Here is a 25,273-nt window from a genome sequence, read left to right on the forward strand (position 1 = left end):
ACACACACAATGGAACACTATCAGTCATGTATCAGCCTCCCCAGAACCTCGACCTCAACTTGACAGAGAATGGAACAAAAGGCAGCCAACATCCAGAGAAGAGCTTTGAATGTCCTTCAAGAAGCCTGGAAAACTATCCCTGAAGACTATTTAAAGCTTGCCTAAGAGAGTTCGAGCTGTGTTGAAGAATAAAGGTGTTTAAACCAAATATTGACTTTCAAGTTTGTTAGAATTGTACAAATTCTGTTTTTGCCTCATATACTGTATTTCCATGTATGTTTGAATGTTTCAGTATATCACTGAACCTATTTCAGATTTGCCTAGCAAAAAATAAATAAATGAGGGGTGGCTCCCAGCTTTTGCACAGTGCTGTGATTGTTGTAGGCTGTTTAATGATTTGGCTGCTGTAACATAGATATTTCCCAAAGTTATCTTGCCTTCCTAAAATTTCCTCTTTTCTGCGATTCAGATGCAGCTGAGATAGGTAGAATAAAGTGTGCTGAGCTGAAGGTCATGCATCGGATAAGAACTTTATTTCAAACACATATATTTTATCTGCTACCATCAACTATAGGCACACACTAAAGCCCACAAGTGCAAAATAGGTATTTAGAAAACATAAAAACAAACAAACAAAAAAGTGTTTATTGACCATTTGAAGGGAACTATAGGAACAAAATGAAAAACAGTTGGTTCAAGCTGACCTTACAAGTTAGGGCTTTAGAAAAACAAAACCTAATCCCCACCATAGTGTAATCCCTGTGATCTGCACTGTTTTTTGATCAACGGCTGCACAGCCAGATTAAGTCAACAGACTGCTGTTTATTGGTTTATTTCAGTTCTACTTATCATTGCACTGTACAGGCTTACAGGTGCACTGCAGGACATAGTGACATCACAGATGGATGTGTAACAGAAAACATTTCTGACCACACCTATCAGCAACACTGACTGCTGTCAGAAGTGGATCGAGTTAGGGCTCTGTGGCATAGCTTCTCCTATTCCAAGGTGCATAGAGAACAGAAAGATTGTAAAGTGGTCAGACTCATGTAGTATAAAGAACAACTTTATTTCATTGAAGTGAAACAGGTGAATACTTCAAGGACACTGATTTGTAGTTGTGTGTTATGTATTATTTGATTTTGAGAAGTCTGCTCTGAGTGAGAGCAGATTGAGAACCATGCCTCTAGGACTCCCATTGTCCCATGGGACATCTCCAGGTACAGGTTGTCACACCAAATCCCAGGTACACTAATGCAATTACTGCAGTAGGTCATTCTAAGCTATCAGAGGGAGAGCTAATGAGTAAACAATGGATCAGCAAGTCTAAATATAGCATTTTATCATGAGACTTTCTATATACATTATCAAACATAAAAACAGACAGAACACGTATTTATTTACTAATATAAAGAATGTTTCTTGCATGTTCAGTTCATGTTTTAGAAGCTAACTAGTGGCACTGGGTTCTGTATTTCAAAGTGAAATTTCTTTATAATTAGTTATACCGCCAATTTTGTTTTAATTGTGAAACAGTCACAGTTATAAACATCAGGATGTTAAAATCCGTTACATTCCCACCAATTAGTTCAGGAGATTTCTCCAATTACAAGTGTGTCTGCAAATGCAGCATGACTGCGTTTGCAGATACACATCTATGCCCATCTGACTTATTGTTAAAGGCATCTTTGGCTGTTTAAAACAAAACTAGAATATTTGGCATCCTTTCCATTAACCCATTCATAAGTTCCTATTTCATTTCAAATTGCACCATTTGAAATTACATTAACAAGGCCAAAAAAATGAATGCATTGCTGCCAAAGAAAAGGAATATTGCAAAAAAAAATCAAATGCCATGATGGGAGGCCTATTCATATTCAGCCACTCACTTTACATCGAAAATACTGACCGATGATTATATTCATGCACGCCACCGGAATACTGAAGAGAGTTCAAAGGCTCTTGATTTTGGCTCATAGAAATGCTTACATTTGAGCAACAGTATTTCCATAAACCATGATAACAACAACAAACAGCAGCAGCCTTCAGATGAAACTGTACAGTCCTCTCTGTTCAAAACTGCATTCAGTGCATTCCAGGCACTGGCACTAATGTGTCAGTGAGGTAGCTGTCTCTTATGGCCTGCTTTAATGTCTCAGATTTGGACGGCGGGCTGTCACTCCTGTAAACAGAGTTATGCCATGACGACAGCCTTCTTGGTTGAAGCTTAGCGTCTTAGATGAAGCACTGAAAGGGATTCAGTAGGCAGCAGGCAACACCTGAAAATCAGTTCCAAAGTGTCTAATCTGGGCATCAGTCATGGATAGATAGGCGGTCCTCATACTGGGTGAATACTGCCGAAAAAAATACATGAAAAACTCAATTTAGCATATATGTATTAAAAAAGCATCTTTGATTATCATATGAAATGTTAATATGTTCTGATCTAAGTTTGTAGAACACCTCTTTTAATGAGTTACTCTTTAATCAGGAGTTTGTGGTATCAGGGGAGAAGTTAAAGAGCAGGAGGGCATAATAATTTAAAATAAGTCACACTCACATGCAACACTGTGGGTTAAACAGTGCCAGGAAGTCAAAGCTGAGGTACTATGGAGCTTTAAAGGGATTCCTGAGCTTTTGGGATATGAGTTATAAACATTCTGCATAGCAAGCATCAAGTTAGTTTACGATGTGTGTAAAGAAGCCGAGGGTGGGATAAATCAAGAAAAAGAAAGTCAGACAATAAGACAAAGAATCAAAATAAAAAATTTAAAAAAACAGGCTGGTGTGAAACATTGGTTAATATTCAGTACTGGTTACATAAAAGACCCCAATCACAAAAAATAAAATAAAAATAAATAATAACAGAAAAACAAAACAGCATTTACTGCAAATACATTTTCCAACATTTCAAACATTTCTGTAACAGGAACAAATAAACAGTGCACCATTATGCATGCTGAAAACGTGTTTTAGAGAGGAAAGAATAGTTTTAAACATAGTCCACATTCGCTCTCTCATACCACAAACAGTGTTTCAAGTCTTTGGCACACTGTGAAAGCTGCCCAAGCACTGAGTCAGCCATGCAAGCAGAAAACTTAATAGAAAAGAAAATCAATCAAATAGAAACTTTAACTGTGGATTTACAAGTGTTCTATACATAATTTATTATTTAGCCCCAGCTCTGGTTTCACAACATACACACCTAGACTATGAGGCCCTTCCATTAAAAATAGATACCTGATGTGAGGATGAGCAGGCAGTACTGATTTGTTTCATCTTTAGATACCTAATCTGAACTAAACTATTTCTTTCTGAGAACCAGAAAATACAGTCCAAGGCAGTGGTGAAAAGGATATATCACTGTAGCTAAAGATCAGTAATGCAGTAAAAAAAAAAAATTAACACACTTCAGCCAACAGCCAGTAGAGGTCAGTCTTTCACCATTTAACTCCCCTCATTAAATGTTGATAATGTGAGGTTGTGTGTGGTATATCAGCATTGCTATGTTTATGGCACATTCTTCTTGTTAGTGCTGTATCAGTGCTGAGGTCAAATGTGCCATCAATGTCATCAAACTAGGGACACTAGAGCCCCATAGGGCCAACGCACCGAGGGAGGTGGGGATCCTCTCCCTATCAGTGGCACATTCTCATATCGGGGGGTTCCTCCAAACAGCATGGACTGATTCCTGTGAAACACGGGGAAAGACATTAGTCAGAGAAGAAAAGCAAACAAAAAAAACACCATAATTTGCTATTAACCTTACATGTATTCAGGGGGTGACGTGGCAGTAGAAGTTGATTGAGGGGGTGGATGAAGGCTGGCCTGGCTGCCAAGGCTTGTTGTATAGCTACAGAAACTGTGCGTGTTGGACCTTCTGGGGTTATAGGATATCCGATGAGCTTGGGGGTTGAATGGGTCCTCCTCATCTATGTCATTGTACTCTTTTTCCCTGCATGAAAGTGTACAGCCGCGCACAGAGACAGAAAGACAGAACAGAGAGTGCATGTGTTAACACTTTGCAGACGTGCACTGCGGGCATTACTAATGGGGTAAGGGGGTCGCTCGGCACTGACCTGCTGCCCATTAGTGTCCACACTCGGAAAATTACACATAGCATGGCAGAGAGTGCGCAGGCAGCCAGAAGCGAAAACAAAGAGAGGTAGAGGAGCCCTTCAACTCCATCATAGCACACACCCATGAGGGCATCCAGATAGTCCTAGAAGGATGTATATACAGTCAATACAGTGAGTCACTAGTGAAAATACTGTATTACCTTTGACAAATATCACCTGTGAGAATAATATTAAGTGCCTTAAAAAGGGACGATTATGTCTATGTTTAGACCATGAACAATGATGGAACGCGATTTGAAAATTAAACACCTCTGTGAAGAGGACAATAGTGCTGCAGGCTTTTACAGCAGAGATGCTAAAAGGCAGAGCTGAGCCACGCAGACATCCTCGTGCAACTCTGATGATATGTATTACAAAGATGCATTCCTATTGCGCGTTGCTTGTTATATTTGACTAACAAGCTCTGAGAAACAGTCTTTGTCTGCATTTGTCTGGCATGTGTGGTAAGTTACTGCATAACCCCAAATGTATTTGCGCATCCTCATTACTGATGTTCATAACACATAATTATGGAATGTTTGCAGCCTTCTATTACCTGTCACTTTGAATAAGTCCCCAATTTGAACCTGATCTAACAATGAGGCAGGCCTACTACAGTATCTTAGCTTATCTTCATGGATTTGTTTAATCTCTGATAGGAAGGATTTAATAGAATTACCACAGAAACTCTGCTGAGCCAAAACCCTGCATTTTAGGTTCCCATCACCACAGCAGACTCATATCAGAGCAGAGAGATGCTATTTTCATTAAATGATAAAACTGTGACAAAGTGAAAGTGGCAAAAGCCATTTTGTTCCGTTCTCAGTCAGAGAAAAAATGGCAGCAAAGAGTCTACTACACACACGATGACTGACAATTTGAATGGTGTATATAAAAGTCAGTGTATGTGAAGTACATAGAGATAACATTGAAAAATCAGTCAGGTTGGCCCTCTAAGTGGCTTTGAGCTATGCTACAAAGCAGTCCCATTAAAAAGTGTCCTGGTCAGAATCTGACCTTACCTTATGTAGCCCACGGCAATCCAGCAAGGCTGTTAGCTGGTGTAGACTGAACTCAGTGGAGTTTAATAGTCGCTGGATTCCCAAAAGGTCTCTCTGTACAACAAGGTATAAAAGGGGAGCGGATGATACACACATTTCCACAGTCTAGTGCAAAAGTCTGTTAACCAGCTGCATACCTCAGCAGTGGGAAAGACACGCACAGAGAACTGCAGCAAGCCTTGAATCTGGATTTGCATGGTGGTCAGGGAGCGCTGGCAGGTTGTCAAAGACTGTGAAAACATAATCACCTCAACATCACCCACACAGATATCCAGTACAAACAATGAGAGGATCTTAATAAGGAGGGTATTGTTTGGGAGCAGCATGTCAACAAGTAATTTGGTGTTAAGTAAGGCTTTATAATGCGCTTAACAGGGGACACATTTGTTTCCAGACAGATTATCCTTTGCCACCAACCGTCTCGCCCACCACTCTCCCACCTCCCATTCCCACCACCAACCTATAGCACAAACAAAAGAGTAATATTTATACCATCTAGGCCATCAGAGAAAGGATCATCCTTACCTACTTAACAAGCATCGATTTAATCCATAAATGGGTAGTGTGACGATAACAAAGCATGTAGCTCTTAATAATTACCGGTCATGGACTTATCCTCCACAAAATCACTGAATACATGCCACACAGATGCAGAATCACTCATGCAAAAGAAATCCTCAGACTATACAGAAAATATAACACATGAGAAAAAGTGGGATTATCACACTAAATTCTCTGAAACGTTGCCATGCAAATGATGAAGTGTGCGTAATGGAAAAGTGGAGCATTATTTGAATTTGGCCATCAGATTCACAATTTAAGCAAAAGAAAACATACTGAGAGTCAACCAAGGACTGATGTTTATTAGACAAGGCTATGTGTCTAATCCCGGTCACCTTGAAGGTGAGTGAATTCTGAATAGAAGCAGTTAAGTGCCAAAGTGCTGTTATTCAAACTGGTTTTAATGATAAATAGTGTGTTTTCTGTAGTTCCCTTTTTTCAAAAACGAATTCATCTGTATTTCAGGCACCAATAATTAGCCTTTTTTGGAACCTGCAAAGGGGTCTAAATGTTTTGTTGAAAAGGCATACAAATAAAAAGTAATGAGTTATATCTTTCAGCGCTAAAATAAACCAACACAACTTTAGTGCTCTATGCAGACTGGTTGCCTTCATGCATGATGTTCAGTAAATTGAATAAAAATATTTCTAGCTGGGTACCAAAGGACAAAATACTATGCACAGGGTACATGATGCAACTAATTTTTGCAGAGCTACATAAAAAGAAGCATTCTTGATCAAACTTTATCATTTTACATGACTGAGGGCTCACTTGCACCACTAACAAGATTTAGCTGCCTGGGGTCTCACAAGAAAAAGTAATTTAGAAAAAAAAAAAATGAGTGTGTGCATCTTTAGTAACTAGTTGCATATGTAAACACACAGCTAAGACTGGACATGTAGCCGATACCTGCTGGAAGGGGTTTGGTAGATTCGGACTGCAAAACAAATAATAGTGTGCGACATCTGGAAAGTGAGAAAAATAGCAAGATTAGCATTTTGTTGAAACAGTCATTGGTAGAGAGAGGATGTCAATGCAATTCTCTTTGGAGACATTAATTACCTGCACTGAGGAAATCCTTCGTTTTGTTGACAATAAACTTGTCTGGAGACACACAAAAGTCACTTGTACCCTGTAGAAAAACAACAAAACACAGTAATAAGAAAAAAAAGAAACCAATCTAAATTTGGTTATGCAGATGAGTAAAGCTGATTTCTGAGATGTTAGTGACAATCAGTAATGATAATACCATGCTTTACTACATTTTTAATCGCCCTTTAATTGTAATGATGATACCACCAGCAAGCACATAGCATAATACACAGTAAAGTGCAAAAATTGTGTGGTAAGTAGGACCAGACTTTAAACATTATTGGCCATGTAGAGCATGTCATGCTTTGCTGACCGTGGGTGAAATCTACTAAATATTTCTACGCTTTTTAATTCATCCCTGGAGAGCTGCTAATGTGCATGCATAAACAGTTAGGGGTCAGAATCATGCAATTTCTGTGCACTTAGTCCCTGGAACTCAAAAACAGGGCTATTATAAAAAAAAAAGGCAAATAACAGAAATAACCACAACGATTTGTTTTATGCATGCATAATTCACAGTTGGGGGGAAAAGGATACTCTTAAAATTGATAGGTTAAAAAGAGTTAAAAGAGATCAAGGACTCTGCTATGGTGAGGATCGAACATTAATTCTCTATATTTAAAAAATAATAATTTTCTGACATCTCCAATCAAGAAATGTCCTTCTAGACATTAGTCAACACGTCTGCATGCTGACTACTTACCTAAAATCAAAACAATCCACATGATCCAAAAAAGTCAAACATACTGTATGACATTATAAAGTAAAAAAAAAAAAAAAAAAAAAAGGTCTACATAACAATCAGTTCCACTTCCTATTCTAGCTTTTCTAGTTACCCCACTTTACTCTCAGATTTTCAACAAACCCTTAACTCAGCTGTGATCATGTGACTTTGTTTTCAGCAAAAACTGTACAGCACCATGCCAGGCACTGTTGTCTCATTATACTAGCAGGGACATTTTTGTTTATGCTAGGCCTCATCAAATATGTATAAATTTATGAGTATTTTCTAGGACACCACCATCATCTACCTTCCTTTCAAAATTCACCATGTTTTTGCACATGCAGTTTTGGGGTTTTGTTGTTGTTTTTTTTTTAATAATGATGTGCAGGTGCAATATGTTTACTAGCTTGTTTTGCATGTTGTCCCACATTTCAGCTTCAATCATTCAAGACTCTTTGATAAACAACTTTGGCTAGCCTTCCTATTACAGCTAGTCACAGATTGCTCGTGAGTGTACCTCAACTTAAGACAAAACAGTCCGGGACAGAGAGCTGCATGCTACAGCAACAAGCTTTAAGGCTGAAAGGCTCCTTTTAAACTATAATGAGGGGAGCTAAGCTACAAACACTGTCCAAGATATTGCCCATTTGGCTTTACATCTACAGAGAATCTCACCAAGAACCACAGATGTCTGTGAATTGCATGCATGTAGTTAATTTCAGGTTAAAATATGCTATCCTCTCCCTTCTCCTTCCCTGCCTCACTTAAAACAGCTGTCCAGATGTCAGATCCTGTGGGATAATCCACAGATGTTCGGTTTCTCAACATGGGGGATGGAGGGAGGGTGGAACCAACGGGGTTTTTTTGTACCCCAGACAGTGTCCCTAATACAAGCACCATTTAACACACCAAGTCCAGATGTTCTAAACACATGGTCTACAACCAGGAAGAGAGAACAATCTGTCAGAAATGAGAGGAGCATGAGAGATAAATGAAACTAGGAACAATGGTGGAAGAGATTTTGAAGAAAGGAGAGCTAATAATTGAAGCTACAAAAGTGTTTGGTTTACAGTGGGGCTAAAGGTCGATGGACTTAAAAGACTAAGGATGTGTAATCAGCTTTACTGCATGGATGACCTTGGAAAAAGATCCATTGTAATCTAAACAAACAGACACTTTTTAAGCTGCAGAGATGCTCAAGCATTGTCCACATGTTTACTGGCACAAACACCCTTGGAGGGGTAATGGGAAGGAGGGGTCTAAATAGTAGAACCAATATAGTCCAACAGTCTGATTTCAGTATGTCTGATGAAAGTGTGAAGTATACTTAAAAAATATGTAGTTTCCTCACCACAGCTGTAGCAGTGTCAGCTCCTAGTGAGGCCCAGCTCAGGATCAAAGACAGTATAGCAAAACCCATGATCCTAGTGGAAAATTGCACATGGGAGTGCGGGAGAGAGACAAAGAGATATGGGGAGAATCACATGAATCACAGAATCAGATGAATCAGTTTACTTTTGTGCCACTGATCTTCAGCCCCCTTTTTTTCCCCCTGTTAATGTGATTAAATCTTTCCAGTTTCTCTGCTTGGGGACTGTTCTCCTGCCTGGAGACAGAGGCTCTGCTCACAAACCAGCTACGTGTAAAATAGACCACATAACGGAAATTTAATTTATTTTAGAGTGATACAAATATAAATGAACTCGTGATTCTTTGCATGATTTATATACAAAAAAAAAAAGCTTTAGAAAGAGGACAGAAGTAAAAAATATTCAAGTTTAATAACTGCTCAATAGAACACTCAAAGTCAAAACTAATGATGATACCGCTTGAAATCTATTTCTTTGGTCATTTGTGCTCTGCTGTATTCCAGTAGCAGCATTTTAATTCCCTGCATGTTCTATCAGTCGTCTTATATAAGCTGTCAGTCACTCCAAAGTATCACTGCCAGTCAAAAGCTTTTTCTGCCCCTTCTTTTATCTGATTCCTTTTGTCAAGAAAGAGTGACAAGTTCAGCAAAGTCCAGCAAACACTGTGAAAGAGCATAAGCATGAGTTTCTTAGAGATCACTGGCAGAGGTTTGACAAAAGCCTGCGACCATGAAGTAGACAAACAATAAAATAGGAAAGAACACCCCCCAGATGAATGCAAAATGCTGAAGAGGGCTTTACTTCTCAACTCACTCCACGGACCTTCTTGAAAGCACCAATAAAGTAGCCTGAGAGCACTTAATAATTAGTTAAGGGAGCAGACTCATCCCACTCAAGCGATCAATAGGCATTAGTGAGACCCATCAGAGAGGGATGTGAAAAGCGAGCTTGAGCATCATCTGCTAACACTGACACGCAGGTTGCAATAAATTGGGCAAATAGGACGGGAAGTCTGAATTGTGGATGTGCTGGTCGGACATCAGTGTTGGTTTCAAATACTGGTGGCAATTTAATAAATAAACTGTTCTATTTCTCCTTCTTTCAGGGCTTTGCATTATCTATTTCACTTGGTTTAATGTGTGTGTGTGTGTGTGTGTGTGTGTGTGTGTGTGTGTGTGTGTGTGTGTGTGTGTGTGTGTGTGTGTGTGTGTGTGTGTGTGTAAAGTGGCCTTTACCTGCATGTGGAAATAAGGCAATTCACTGAGGAGAAGAGTAAGGCCAGTGCCTTTGTAAGTGCTATTTGAAGATTTAATGCTATCATTTTTGTTGTTAATGGAGTGCCCTCTACAGTGCCAAAGAATCTGATTGGTGCCCTGTCTGTCTGAAGTCTGCGAGCAGAGGCCAATGAAAACAAAGATGTATTGTGAGTAAAAAAATAAATAAAATAAAGAACTCGCACAAAGGTTGTACAATAAAGTGAATACCTTCGCATGCACACTCAGGGTACCTACGTGATAAGCAGACACTGAGAGTGCTTGGCCATACCCAGGCACATGGCCAAACAAATGACCAGATCCAGGATCAGCAGCAGCAGATAAATCAGCCATCTACAAGACATGAAAATGAAGCATTTTACCTACAGACAGCAGATTTCATGCACGTTTACAAGCACTAGAAAGTACCGGCTGAACATATGTCTGTGACTGTGTGTGTGAGAGCTTTGTGTAGTTTATCAGCATTCCTGTCGCTTAGTTAGAGCCCATCTGTTTCAGGTAATTTCCGGCTTGTTGGTTTAATAATTCAACACCAGAAATCCATATACATTCATTTTTAATTTTCCTTTGAAAATGTCCTTCACAGGAATAGCTAATGCTTGTGTGTGTGTGGCCTGACTGGCCAAACACAGAGGAATTCTTACATCTCATTGTTAACTCCCCAATCCCAGCATACTGTAAAAAAAATCATTCTGAATTTCCAAGAATGATGCATTATGGTGTCTCAGTGACATCGTGTTGAAGATGATTACTCTTAAGATGGCCATTAGAATACAATAACAGGATCCTCAAGGTGATGCAATAAAGCCTCCAAACCCTTTGTTTTGTTTGACTTATGACCAACTGATTTTCCAGTTCAACTAAGTATTTCAGTCTGAAAATAAAGGAATTCACTTTGACTGTAACTATGACTATTTTGTCTTTTTTCTTTTCTATCTGTAACATTTATTGGCTTACTGACAAAACAGCTCTGCAGGCTCACAATCCAGTAGCCGCATGAAACTCAATCATGACCCAGAAGATTGGTGTCAAGTATCTGCAGTCTAAAAGAAGATGTGGTAATAGGATGCAAAAAGCAAGTGAGTCATGTGGGAATATGTATGCATGCACTCAATGGAAGGGATATTATGTCTCTACCAGTGGTACAATAGCAGTTATGTTTGACCCTTTTTTTTTTAATGCCATGAAAACCAGACATCAATACTGCAGCTGATGCAGAGGTATAGATGAAAACCTGTGCATCCCATTCAACACACATATTTAAACAAAACAGTCAACTTATCTCACCACCTAAGTTGATGAATGAGTCATTATGGTGTTCAAAACCATGGAAAATTAATGTCCATTAAATAAGCAGGTTAGTACAGAAAAACTGCATCAAAAACTCAATTATATAGCACCTACACCCTCCATAAGCAAACTCCATGTGGAAGTACATCTGATGTTGTCTAAAACTACCTATCCTGTACATAAGCAGGGGCTAGATGACTAGAACAGCTTTCCATAGAGGTGCAGAAATGAGTCTCAAATAAATGGTGCTTTTAACTACTTTTTTGCACTCAGCTACATATGCAAGTAGAATGCATATTTTTGCAACTTTTGAGGGAAAATTATTTTATTTAACTGTGTGTACCAAAGCAGTTGTACAAGATGTTTGCATTCAAACACCTCCATAATGTACAAAAATGTTTACCTTCATCGGCATGGGTAGCGTAATATTTCACACACAAATATTTCAGCATATACACTCACTGGCTGCTTTATTGGGTACAGCTGCTGATCTGATCATTAATACAAATACCTAATCGGCCAATCACATGGCAGCAACTCAGTGCAATTAGGCATGTAAGTAAGTAAGTAAGTAAGTAAAACTGTGCTTCACAACAGTAAAACAAGTACAAAGAAAACATTAAGCAAATGCAATATTAAGAAGATGAGTTTAAACATGTTCAAGATGACCTGCTGAAGTTCAAGTGACTTTGAACATGTCATGCTTGCTGGTGTCAGACTGGTCTGAGTATTTCAAATAACCTCTCATTACAACAAAGGTATGCAGAAAGCACAACACGATGTGGTCTTCTGAAACAGCATAAGTCTACACCAGGTGATACTCCTGTCAGCTAGGAGCATGGGCTCACTAAAACTGGACAACAAACGATTGGATTGCCTGGTCTGCTGCTACATTCAGACGGCTGCTTCAGAATTTGATGCAAATCAACAGAATGGCTTCAAGTTGAAAACATGAACATGAGTCACATCATGGATGCACAGCCAACAAATCTGCAGAAGCCATGTGATGCTATCAATATGGACCAAAATCTCTGAGGAATGTTTCCAGCACTGTGATGAATCTATGCCATGAAGCACTAAGGCAGTTCTGAAGGTAAAACAGGGTCCAACCTGGTAGTAGCAAGGTGTAATGAATTGGCTGGTGAGTGCATTTGAATCAGTTGAACTAACCTGAAAACAGCACTTTGGTGTTAACATCTACGATGACAAGATATCGTATGATGATCTACACTGACATGCTTGCACAAGAAACAGAATAAGCCCTAGTTCCTGAATAACACTTTAATCGGTGCCTAATGAATGAATCATTTTGCTGAAGTTCCCACATCACTCTGAAGTATTATATTTCCGTCTATTCAAATCTACTGTAAAAATAAAGTGGGCAACAGGCTTACTGGAAACCTTAGTGCACAGCATGATGGTCTTTAAAGTCTTATGTGCTTATTCATTCAGTTTCACACTGCATCAATTTAAGCTCCCTAAATTAGCCACCACTAATAGCTGATTTATTTATTTGTTTTTATTCTTTTGGACTACTTTATTGCTGATTGGGTTTATTAGCTTTTCTGTTTTCTAAATTTATTCTTTTTAGCACTCTTGATATTTTGAAATAAACACATTTCTTAAAAAGAAAACAGCATCAATATAATAACTGCAGTGAATGTGAGCACCAGTCTGCAGGTACGGAGATCATTAACGGCCTAATAGCCACTCTGCCATGTATAACGTTTTATGAGAGTAATACATATTAGAGTTGAACCCGCACAGTGGGGGGAAAAGCTCAATTTCAGCTTTCATTTATTTAGCAATTAGGAAAAATAGCTTTTCCGGTCTGTGTTCCGGATGGGAGATCAATAAAATCCCATCTGCTGTGTCTGTTCTGGATCACTTACAGTCCCATTCTGAGCAGTGCATTTACTTCATTCGCATGCAGATCAAGGAAAAAAAAAAAGTGCATCACTCCAGGGGATGTGTTAAGGCACCACCTACCTGTAATACTCAATGAAAGCTGTTTGGTCTGCAATGGCTGCCAAGTCGAAATTGGCTTTGTTGATGTCTGGCAGGACAGTCAGCTCACGGATGACATTATTGACCATCAGCTGCATAAAACGCAGAGCTTGGAGGTAGTCAGGCCTTGTAGTAAAGATCTCATCCAGGCGTTCCAGGTGCTGTTTGAGTCCAGTTTCCACATTACCCAGAGAGCCTGCAACCTAAAAGCAAAAAAAAAAAAAAAAGCAAAAAAAAAAAGCAAGGGAAATAAAAAACATAAAGGAATGAAAAGACAACCAAAAGGGTAACATAAAAAGGCAAATGAGGCCAAAAGAAGTAAAGGAGAAAATAGGGTCAGAGGGAAACAGGAATATAAACTCATAAACAAATATTCTTTTAAAAGCTGATTGAAAATATAGAGAAAGGTGAAAGAAACAAAGAAGCCCTCCCTCGAGAAAAGATTAACTTTTCTCCTCAACCGTGTGTTTTATTCAGATAAACAATGTTAGAGTAGAATACTGATAAGAAAACCGGGGAGACCTGTTATCACGCAGGTTTTTGATAGTGAGAACAGAGTGGGAGGAAGCATGGTGGAAAAGAGCAAATCCATTTTTTTTTCTTTTATTTTCACAGCATCAACAGAACAAGAAACACGTACATTTTTAACACTATTAGGAAACCGTGTGTTACAGCCACAATAGGCTGACCTGAGCATGTATATTATTCTTTTTTAAAGTGATATTAATGAGAGAATCTGCTCAGCAAATGTGGATCAAAGGGTAACCCTGCTGCTGAAATTGAAAACATAACACCAAGGCAAACACATCTTGAAGTTTTTTGACTGGGTGACTTTGGAGTTAGACACACTTCCATACCTATCATCATCTTTATCAACGCTCTCTAAGAATATGGGACATGAGGAGTGAAAATGTATTTGTTTTCAAAGGGAAGTGTTTTCCTGTTCTTGCTGGATATAGGACTTATACTAGTGAACAGTTCAAAGCCTTCTTGCTGTTAGTTTTTGTTTCATAATGTGCTAAATGTTTTCAGTGTGCAGGCCAGTACCCACACTTGAACAACAGAGACATACATGCAGAATATAGGTAAGCATTGTCTTGTTGACATAAGCTTCCTTAAAACTATTTATGGTTGGCAACATATTGTTCTAATACAATATATGATGTTATCCAGTATATAACAATATGTTGGGCACAGCTGTTCCAGTTCTCATTTATGGAAATATCTAATCGACCAATTGCATGGCAGCAAATCAATGCATTTAGGCAGACAGACAGGGTCAAAAGACTTGCTGAAGCTCAAACTGAGCATCAGAAAGGTGAGTTAAGAGACTTTGAACATGGCACGGTTGCTGGTGTCAGACAGGCTGGTCTGAGTATTTTAAATAACCATTCACTACAGCAATGGTATGCAGAAGAGCATCTCTGAACGCACAACACGGTGTGGTCTTCTGCAACAGCACAATTCCACACCAGGTGCCATTAATGTCAGCTAGGTACAGAAAACTGAACCCACTTTCCACAGTACTGTAAACTGGCCGGTAATGGCCTGTATGGGCTCATCAAAATTGGACAGGAGAAAATTGGAAAAAGGTTGCCTGGTAAGATGAATCTTGATTTCTGATGTGACATTCTGACCGTAGGGTCAAAATCTAAAGTAAACAACATGAAAACATGAAGCCATCCTGCTTTGTATCAACAGTTCAGGGTGGTGCCACTATAATAATGTGGGGGTATTATTTGTGTACTATATTAATTACTGATTGTTAACTTCGGACATCTACACCTCCCGCTGCACCAGCAGAGCCAAGAACATCATCAAGGACAGCTCACACCCTGGCTTTGACCTGTTTGACCTGCTGCCCTCTGGCAGGCGCTACAGGTGCATCAAAGCCAGAACAAACAGACTCAAGAACAGTTTCTTCGCCAGAGCAATCACCACCCTGAACTCACACACTCACCCACCGTAACTGTGCAACACCCACATCTCTGTGCAATATTATATTATTCATACTGAACAATATCTAACATTCCTATATTGTGTAATATCCAGTATTCATTCACTAGTGCAATATTCATCATCTTCATTATTATATGTATACATATATTTACTTTTCTTACAATGTACAGATGCACCAATGTATGTATATATTTTTATACATTCTATTTTTTGTATATTTTACACATTGTTTATTTTCTGTATATCTCTTGATTATATTGATTATACTAGATTATAATATTTTTATATTTTTATTTTTATTTTAGAGAGTTTGATTTTCTGTTACATGGCACTGAACAGGAGTGGCCCTCCAATCTCATTGTACATCCTGTATAATGACAATAAAGGCATTCTATTCTATTCTATTCTATTCTATTCTATTCAGTGATTTCACTGACCTCAGGCAGACTAGCGAGGGAACAGCTAATACGGATCCTAACAAATGAACAAACTGTCTTCACTGACAATGGTTTTCAAAAGAGTTCTTGAGCCCATGTCATTTATTAAGTATCACACAACCTTTGAGTCTTTTGTTGCTTCTTTCCTAACTATTTTAAAACATGCTGGTGGTGTCAAATAAGAAAGGTAGATACTTTTCAAAAAGCAATAAAATGCATCGCTATCAGTATTTCATGAGTTGTCTTTCTAAAACTTTCAATTAAATCCAAAGTAGGAATTCCTTGCAAATTGTGGCCTTTTTACTGAAACCTTTGCACAGTGGTGGAATCTTTTTTGGTAACGAGAATACAGTTGTCAAAATTGAGATTATCATCAGTCATATAAACAAAAGGCTAAAGCCAGCACCCTGCTCATGTCAATTTAAGGTCTGTACAAAGACATGACACTGGGTCAAACAGCTTAACATCCATCTAGCTCTGAGCAGGGGCGTCTCTGATGATTGCCACTGCAACTGTGTAGATGCAAGAAATAATAAGAGTGAATTATTTTTTTAAACAGTTTAAAAAGAATGTAGGTGGATTTGGGTGTTTTTAGACTGAGCCAAGGTTGCCATTTCCAGTCTTTGTGCTAAGATAAGCTACACTGTTTATCTGTTTAAACAAAAACTTTCAACACTGAATAAAAATAAGTTCGACAAAAAATGGTGTGCTTTTAAATAATAATAAAAAAAAATACCATAACAGAGCTCCTAAACTCGACACCCCCGCCAAAATGACTTTGCTAGAGCACTTAACGTTACACTGAGTAGGAGGCCCTACTAATTCTGAACAGATGTTACTTTCTGTATTCTAATCTGTGACAGTTTGCAGCAGCTCTGCTTTCTTTATCTATTATCTTTTCTCCATTATACCCACAGCATCTTCAACACATCCAAGAATTCTGAATAAGACTGTATATTCTCACACAATGAAAATTCACCACATAGACAAACATGTATCTCTGTCTCCTTGACACCTCAACTTTTCAAATACTTCTGATTAAATTTTACTGACTTAATGCGCATGATGGTTTGAGTAAGACCTTAGAAAGTGGCTCCATGTAGAGATGCAACAAAGATAAAGCCCCATTTTCCAATGTGGCAATCCCAAGGGGTAGAGTGTGTGATTGCCAGTAAACTGCTTTCACTCCCACCTCTATGTTCATCATCCCTCACAGTTCCTGCCACAATGCCTCAAATCTTATCTGCAAGCCAGTCTGCCTGCCTGTGAGAAATGGGATCTATCAGCTAGCTGCTCTGGGTGATCCACATTTCCCTAATCTCAACTGTCCCGTCTTTCTTTAAAATGGATTAAAGCTCGATTTAACTAAAAGCGGGTCACAAGGAGGAGTCTCCATTTTGGACATGCCTGTTAAATGAGACCGATTTGGGGCTCACAGCAGCTCTACTCAAAAGCCCAATTTAACATGCAACTGAACTGTTCTGCTAAATGCCTTCAGTGATTTATATATAAGTGGGACAATAAAACAAAATCTAACACGTTAAAGTCAAGCGAGGTTATACATTGAGAAGTAGGACCCCGAGGAGAGGCATTTAAAGGAACTGATGTACGGTGCAGGAAGTAGCAATCATTTTGTTCCAAGAATCACAAGCCAGCTTTCACTTCAAAAGACAAAGAATTATATGTAAGTTACCGCTGCTGCACACTGAAAACTTACATTTTTATCTAGTGTAGTTCTCGTGTTTTTGCATCCATCATTTTATGGAAGTACTGACGAGCCCTTAATAATGCAACCTGAGCATTGGATATAGAGATGAAATATAGATTGCCTATCAACATTCAAAAGCTCCAATAGCAAAGGGAAAATTGTTCTCCTTATCAAATATTTTCTTCTGTGCTGCATGATAATGCCTTACAGAGTGTAAGAGTGTATATTTTGCGAAGCAATCAGTAGAGCCAAACAACTCCTATTGTAAACTTCAAACCTCACTGGAACCCTGAGAAGTAGAAATTGGTTGTTCTTGTTCCCATTTACTTTCTTGGCAGATATATTAACCAAGCATGTAAAATGCAAAAACAAAAGAACCCAAAAGGAAAATAGGTTTTACGTTAAAGTAAATTACTGAAATGGTTAACTATAAACCAACAGAAACATAAATGAAAGTTGAAGAAAGGATTTGGTATAACTGTTATCTATCACAACACTAAACAGACTGTAGCACCTTTAGATTTGCAGGATTGCCAGCCAGCCAGCTCATCAGCTCTGTAAGTAGAGTACACTACATCAAGCTATAATTTTACACAGAATGCTTTTGTATCCCCAAGGAACATCTAAGCTTCTCATGCAGCTATAGTATACAGTACATCACGCTCTAGGATCAAATCAATACCAAGATGCCTCAGAGAGCGTCAGCAGCAAGGATGCAGAATCGCCAAAGCTGAATCCCATTTACTTCCTACAACACAAAAGCAGTACACACTTTTCCAGGTTATTTGCTCTACCAAGCTCAAAATAATATAGTACAACACAATGGCCTTGAAATATATGCTGCCTATTATGAGGGTCATAATGTTTAGTCTGCGTGTGAAACTGCTTTAGATACTGTTGATTCAACTTAATTTTTGAGGATGCAGTTTGTGATGCTGCTGAATATTGCATGATAAAGAGAAATGTATGTGGTGATAAATGTTGTCAGGCACATTTATATCAATGACGATACAAACTAACAGTTTCCCTGTGACCACTGCACTGAATCAAGACCTCTAAACCATTCTAACAAAAAAATAAATAAAAAATGAGCAAATGTATATTTTCTATACTTGAGGATATTCAGCATCTTACATGAAAGCACAATCACTAGTCTGCTTGTGTTCATACATTACTACAACAGGCGTACACATGAGCACTTGTATGTGTGATACTGACACCACCATGCACACAAACACACATGTACAGTGCAGATAGTAAGACTGAGCGTGATCGAAAGAGCAGAGGCTTAGCATCCATTAATGCACTGCAGATGGGAGTTAATCCTCTCCCTGCTCATTGTGATTACTGCTTCTTGCAAGGCCTTGTTCTGATTCCTTTACTCTCCTTCCTCTTCCTTTCCCACACCAACCCTAAGCCTCCCAAACAACTTCCTTGAATGCAGGTCAGGACTTGTACAGAAATAATCCCTATTTACAAATCCTGAGACAGCAGGCACCTCAATTCCTTCACTGTGACAAAAAGTGGATACAGACCCCCTGTGGGGAGGTGCTGCTGCATTGAGACAGATGCACCATTAAAGTGGAGGAGCTCTGGTGTTTATCAGCTGTAAAACAGGGCTTTATTGTTATGCTTTTGCCATCATCAGATTGTTCTTAACTGACAGTAATATATGAAGCGTGGGGTCAGAAGTTTTTCTCTGCAAAATTCTTTTTCATATTTTTACACAACTCTGATACGTCAGGGTCAGACCGCAATTACTTAGCTGTTATAAACAAAACATTTGAGAACACATCATATTTGATTTTTATGATACTACGATTATAGAAATATAGAGCAGAGTTTGGCATGCTTCTCTCACCAGATTGTTGATGCTAGCCAGAGTGTGATTGGCATTGTAGAGCGAGTAGGTCATCTGGTACACCCCATCATTGGTCTCACTGTTCCCATAGAAACCCACTCCAACAGCAGAACTGGGAAACACAGATAAAATAAATTAATAAATAAACAATTTAATTTTTACCCCCAACATGTTACTTTTTGAAATTGGTCTCTATGGACTTGTTACAGGGCAATGAAGATGAATGTTAAGTGCTCCCAAAAAACAAACAAGCAAAAAAAAAAAACCAAAGAAGTGATAAAAAGGGGAATAATTGTTGTATTTGTAAAACGTGTTAATGTAGTATTATCAAAGAGTATAATTTGTTCTGTTTTCATTTTATTTTCCACTTTGTTACCAAAAGAATATATAAATCAGCAGATTAAAAAGTATATTTTAATATTCTTCCTAGATCCAGTATTGCTTCCATCTGCTTTGCTTACTGTCATTTTTTCACTTTAATTGAAAACAATTTTTCAGTAAGACTAAAAAATTATTCAGTTAAATATACAGTACTGTATATTAATAACTGTATATTACAGTACTGCAAAAGCTTGGAGCTACTCATATTTTCCTACGAAAATGGGAAATGGGTCATTTTTAAACCCCCACTTACTTCCTTCGTCTTGGCAATATCTTCCACAAATTCGACATCCATTTTCATTGCTTTGCAGATGATACCCAGCTCTACCTATCCACCAAACCTAACTCTTCCCTCCCACCCTCCGATCTCACCGCCTGCTTATCTGAAATCAAATCCTGGTTCACCTCAAACTTCCTTAAATTAAACAGCGACAAAACTGATTTCCTTCTTGGTGGAACAAAATTCACCTTATCCAAAGTTGGCAGTTTCTCCCTCTCAATCGACAGCTACTCAGACCCCCCCCCCCCCCCCCCCAGCTATGGAACTGTCTCCCATCAGACATTCGCAATATTGACTCTCTTCATGTTTTCGAATCACGACTCAAAACTTACCTGTTCAAGATTGCAAACTCACTTTAGTTCTTTTGGTCATTTTAGTTTCTGTTTGTGCTTTATGTGATTTGTTTTGCTCTAACCCCTGTAAAGTGTCCTTGGGTGTCATAAAAGGCACTTACAAATAAAATATACTTTTATATTATTATTCTTTGGATGTCTGCTGCCTGTTGTTCCGTTTTCTGCCAAGATGATCACACACACTGCTTTAATAATGTTGAATTTTCGGCTCTGGGGAGGCCAATCCATGACTGACAGTGTTCCTGTGTGTTTTTATATCCAGGTACACTTTTACTGCTTTGGCAGTGTTTCACTGTTATTCTGAAAAGTGAAGCCATTGCCAATCAGATGCTTTCCAGATAGTATTATGGTATTATGCTGACTCAAAATCTGATGGTACTTTTCTGTGTTCATAATTGCACCACTGGCTGAAATTCAGTCCCAAAGCATGACAGAGCCTCCACTGTGTTTCTCCTGACCTCCTCTGTAAATATTAACAATTTGGAACAAACGTATCAAGTTTGGATTCATCACTCCATAAGAGTTGTCACTGATTTTCAGTCCATTTCTTTTGTATTTTGGCATACCTCAGCCTTTTCCCCCTGTGTCCATTCTTTAAGAATGGCTTCTTGACAGCCACCCATCCAGTGAGGCCACTTCTGATGAGGCTTTGGGAAACAGCAGATAGATCAACTTAAGGGCCAGATGCATCTTTCAGGTCCTGTGTCAGGTTTTTGCTGGATTATTTTTTTCTATTTCTTAAGGACATAACTTTAAGATATTGTTCATCTGACGTAGCTTCCTCAATTTTTTTAAGGATACACTGCATACATGCTGAGGTACTGTATGCCAAGTTTTTGGCCACTAGCTCTTTGGGAATCAAGTTGTCTGTTATGTGTAGACACACCACTAGTTCATTCCTTGAGTTGGGTGCCTTTTTTATTGCTTGAATGAATCATCAGTTTTAAACAAACAAGTAGTAGCAAACAAACAAACATTCCTATGAAAATGATCAAGTACATCGACTGTGCTGAAAATGAGTGAAAAAGCAGCTAATGTCCAAAGAAAAACTCTGAAAGACTTTCAGAATACCTGAAGAACTGTTGCTGAAGACCACTTTAAAAATATTACAAGAAAGTCTGGCTCCATGGAAGCAAAATATCAACAAATGGGGTATCTCAAGACTTTTGCACAATACTGTTCCAACTTCTTTTAACCAGCAAACATTTGTTCAGCATCTATGCAGTTATCTAAGTGGAATACAAAATCCACTTTTCTTACCTACGTTTAGCCTATTAAAGCTATGCCTCTGCAATAGGGAGGGTTGTTGTCCTAACCCAGAGGGAAAACGCACCCCTACTGCTAACAGTCTACAGTTATTTGAACAGTGATACAATTGTTCAGGAGTTAATTGGAGTATGGTCATTGCGCACAAACATAAGCAACACTTTCAAACACATTTTGGGTGTACCTGGGGGTTTATAGAGCTGTCAGGTCATCAATCACACCACAGGCAGCACGAGTGCAGAGCTAGACTGTCATTTCTTATAAGATATATACACATTCACACAGGCAAATGCAGTGCTGGTTCACTCTCATAGTGACTCATCTTGAGAAGTTTTAACACAATCTGTTCTGCAAAAATACAAACACACACACACAAACAGTCAGATAGGCATATGGTACGGCTAACAGCCTCCACAGTGAGACAAAACTAAATCAGTAGAAGTTAACTGATGCTTCTATGTCATCTTATTGTATTTTAAACTTTAATACAACTCGTCTGTGTGTGTGTGCGTGTGTGTGTGTGTGTGTGTGTGTGTGTGTGTGTGTGTGTGTGTGTGTGTGTGTGTGTGTGTGTGTGTGTGTGTGTGTGTGTGTGAGAAAGAGAGAGAGAGAGAGAGAGAGTGAAATGTGTAATTTAATGTTCTGCCATTAATGGCAATTGTGAGATGATTTTTTAAAAATCAAGTGAGTATCAAATAAAATGAGTGACTTAAAATAATGATTTTCGCATGAACGTGTAATTTTGGCCATCTTGTGTTGATTTTCCCTTATTTCCAGGAGTGCGAAAGTAAGTTAACTGACTGGTTTTTAGTCATTGTCTAGGTTTTTCTTTTTGTATAGATTGTTCACACACAAAAGATCAGTAGGTGTCTAGTTTTCATTTACTGCAAGTAAAATCGGAAGGCATGCTCATAAAAGAAGAGAGAAGTGACAATGACAGAAAAATGGTTCTCCCGCACAAGGACAAAACTAACAAAAAAGTAATTTTGAACAGGAAATGAATATTTTAAGAATGAGGAAAGTTCTGAAAGAAAAAAAACACACCATTACATGCATTTTTAGACACTTTTTTTTTTGGTCATTTTGCTTCTGCACACCACCACAGTGCATTACCTGCTGGAGAGGGGAGTGAAGACCCCTCATAACCTGAAAGACTGGTTATGCATTTCCAAATTAGATTATATTTAGTTATGGCAGTGGATTGAAGACTTCATTACTTTCATTTAATTTGACTTAGTTAGCTTGGTTTTGTACATTTTTGAAAAGGGGACATAATATTATATTTGAAAAAAAATAGTAAAAATAGTAAAAATACATGTGTGTGAAAACAAATGCTAAAAGCAAGCCTCACCTTTGTCTCTGTCAAATTTTCATCAAATGGCTGACTTTAAATGACTAAAGCAGCAAAATCATCAAGTTTCACTCAACTGTGAACCAAGTTTTTTTAGAGGGCACTGTTTCTTTTTGTGTTTGTCAGTACCCTGCTGCCATTATATTGTAAGTGATAAAAATCACTGCCTGTTTCCTCTCTACTAAACTAGCTCCTTCTGGTCAGGGCAGGGGACACAGGGGACATACTGTGTAACAACCACAGTCCAAAATCACATGGTTGTGGTTAGCAAATTACATCATTCAGCTGGGTTTTTTTTTTTTTTTAAAAAACAAAACAAACAAATACACACACAAAAAAAGCCCTTACTTCAGACTTTTCAAGACATCTGTATTCCATCTAATATGTGGTGGTCTGGACAATAAGCACTTAATTAACCCTGTGGTCATCCTAGTGTCACATCAGCCACAATAAAGGGGCAACTAATGACACTGTAATAAAACAGTTATGAGACAGGACATTAGGGGGCAGGTTATCCTCCAGGGAGGCATTTGTGTTTTGTGCTTGTGGAAAAGGTTCTCTGCAGCAGTAGGTGTTTAATAGAAACCAACACAGTATAATATGAAACCGCAGAGAACGTGCACACCAGGATATTTGGCTTCGCTCCTCTAAGAATAGATCACTTCACAGACAGTATAAGAACTAAACGGCTGTACATTAGTATTCAAAGCTTAAGCTGAACAAATGGTTGCACTGGATGCAACAGAACAACGCCTTGATTCTGGGGAGACCAGTATATTGCACCTATAATAAAGTGGATAACAGAGGCTAACAAAGGCGAAAAGGGATTTTTGAACGTTATATTTATTTTCTAACCATAATTTACCCAATTCATCCTCCTGGGGTCAGAAATAATCATCCGTAGAGGTTCAGCAGCTCTAAAAAAATCCCCTTTTCTATTTAAGTTCTACAGCACAATTCAAATGTAATTCATTGCGAATATCACGCCAAGTCAAAAGCTGGAAAATGAATGGGGTTCTCATAAAATACAAATAGATCTTTCTTACATGACATGAAAGCACAATGAAGACTTGTGTTGAAGTATGATGTATGGTTATGTAATAACCACCTCATGATATAGAAAAGAGGACAAGAAAGCTGCACAGTTAGTGCCTTCTGTCTCTCTGTGTCTCCTTTGCTGCTCCAAAATATGTAACAAACACATTTTCAGATAAACTGATCATGCCACAGCTACCAAAAAAATATGTCAAATGGAACTTCTTCACAATCTCAATCCAAACAAACTGTATCATCAGCAAGTATAATTTTATATAGATGAAGCAGAGTTCACTGAAAGTGCAGTTTTACTCCACACAATCTAAAGTCGTTTCAATGTCATTTTTATTCATGGATATATATTATTTAGCTGGATGTTGTATGCAGTGCTCTGTTTGTTAAACTGAATGTAATCCACCGTAACGAGCTTGTATACACCAGAGCTCCTTTGCTAAACAGTATCATGCCCAGCCACTTAGTCTTGCAGAATGACCGTGTGCATGTTGGTTGTGGCTGGATGTGGAGAGAAAGTTAACAAAGTTAAAACCCAAAACTGTCACAAGCTTAAGCGGATTGTTACGTAAATTCAATCAAGCCTGTTAAAGAAGTCATTCGCTCTCTTTCATTTCTGCCAAAACATTTTTTTTTCTTAGTGTAGTAAATCTTATGCAAAAGTACAATGCAATGTGGCTCTGTAGGTTTTTTTTGGAAGCTCCCTGTTTGTTTATGCTTGGCAGTACAACGGAAAAAAAAAAAAAAAAAAGTGAGCCAAATCCTAGGCTGCAAAAATCTGATTAGGTAGAATATTTAAATGCACCAAATCAGCAATCAGTGGTTTCACGTTTTCAGGGGGTGTGAACAGTCAGCTGATGGATTTAGCAGTCTGATCAGTTGCCGATCAGCTGATTAGGGCATTGCTAATGACATTGCCACTCAGAAACTGAGCAGCTAAACTTGCTTCATTTGTATAACACAAACAGAAAAAGTTGTACCCTTACAACAAGCAGATTCAGTGGGGCCCTCTTTCCTGCAGCCTGCAATACAGTCAGGTTTGCCCTAATCTCACAAGTAAATAATGCATTAATAAAAAATGTATGAAGCTGTGGCAAGTACTTTGAAGCTTATTATAATTTGAGCATAACTGC

At 38.4% G+C, this 25,273-nt stretch overlaps 1 protein-coding gene across 2 annotated transcripts in view; it reads right to left on the minus strand.

Moving 5' to 3' along the window:
• Positions 1–593: 593 nt before the first annotated feature.
• Positions 594–25,273, minus strand: part of ttyh2l (tweety homolog 2, like) — a 29,245-nt gene continuing 4,565 nt past the window's right edge. The window contains exons 3-14 of one of the 2 annotated variants that reach the window (XM_030734866.1): positions 19,463–19,574; positions 13,480–13,700; positions 10,438–10,533; positions 8,908–8,980; positions 6,803–6,872; positions 6,650–6,705; positions 5,317–5,409; positions 5,141–5,233; positions 4,080–4,222; positions 3,770–3,955; positions 3,613–3,691; positions 594–2,354 (exon numbers count right to left, since the gene is read on the minus strand). In XM_030734866.1, the coding sequence (XP_030590726.1) occupies positions 2,259–2,354; positions 3,613–3,691; positions 3,770–3,955; positions 4,080–4,222; positions 5,141–5,233; positions 5,317–5,409; positions 6,650–6,705; positions 6,803–6,872; positions 8,908–8,980; positions 10,438–10,533; positions 13,480–13,700; positions 19,463–19,574 (1,318 nt within the window). In that variant the 3' untranslated portion in view covers positions 594–2,258. Of the gene's footprint in view, positions 2,355–3,612; positions 3,692–3,769; positions 3,956–4,079; positions 4,223–5,140; positions 5,234–5,316; positions 5,410–6,649; positions 6,706–6,802; positions 6,873–8,907; positions 8,981–10,437; positions 10,534–13,479; positions 13,701–19,462; positions 19,575–25,273 lie in introns of those variants that run through there. The other variant, XM_030734867.1, reaches the window with a different exon arrangement.

Source organism: Archocentrus centrarchus, chromosome 8, assembly GCF_007364275.1.
Source record: "Archocentrus centrarchus isolate MPI-CPG fArcCen1 chromosome 8, fArcCen1, whole genome shotgun sequence".
Classification (NCBI taxonomy): domain Eukaryota; kingdom Metazoa; phylum Chordata; class Actinopteri; order Cichliformes; family Cichlidae; genus Archocentrus; species Archocentrus centrarchus.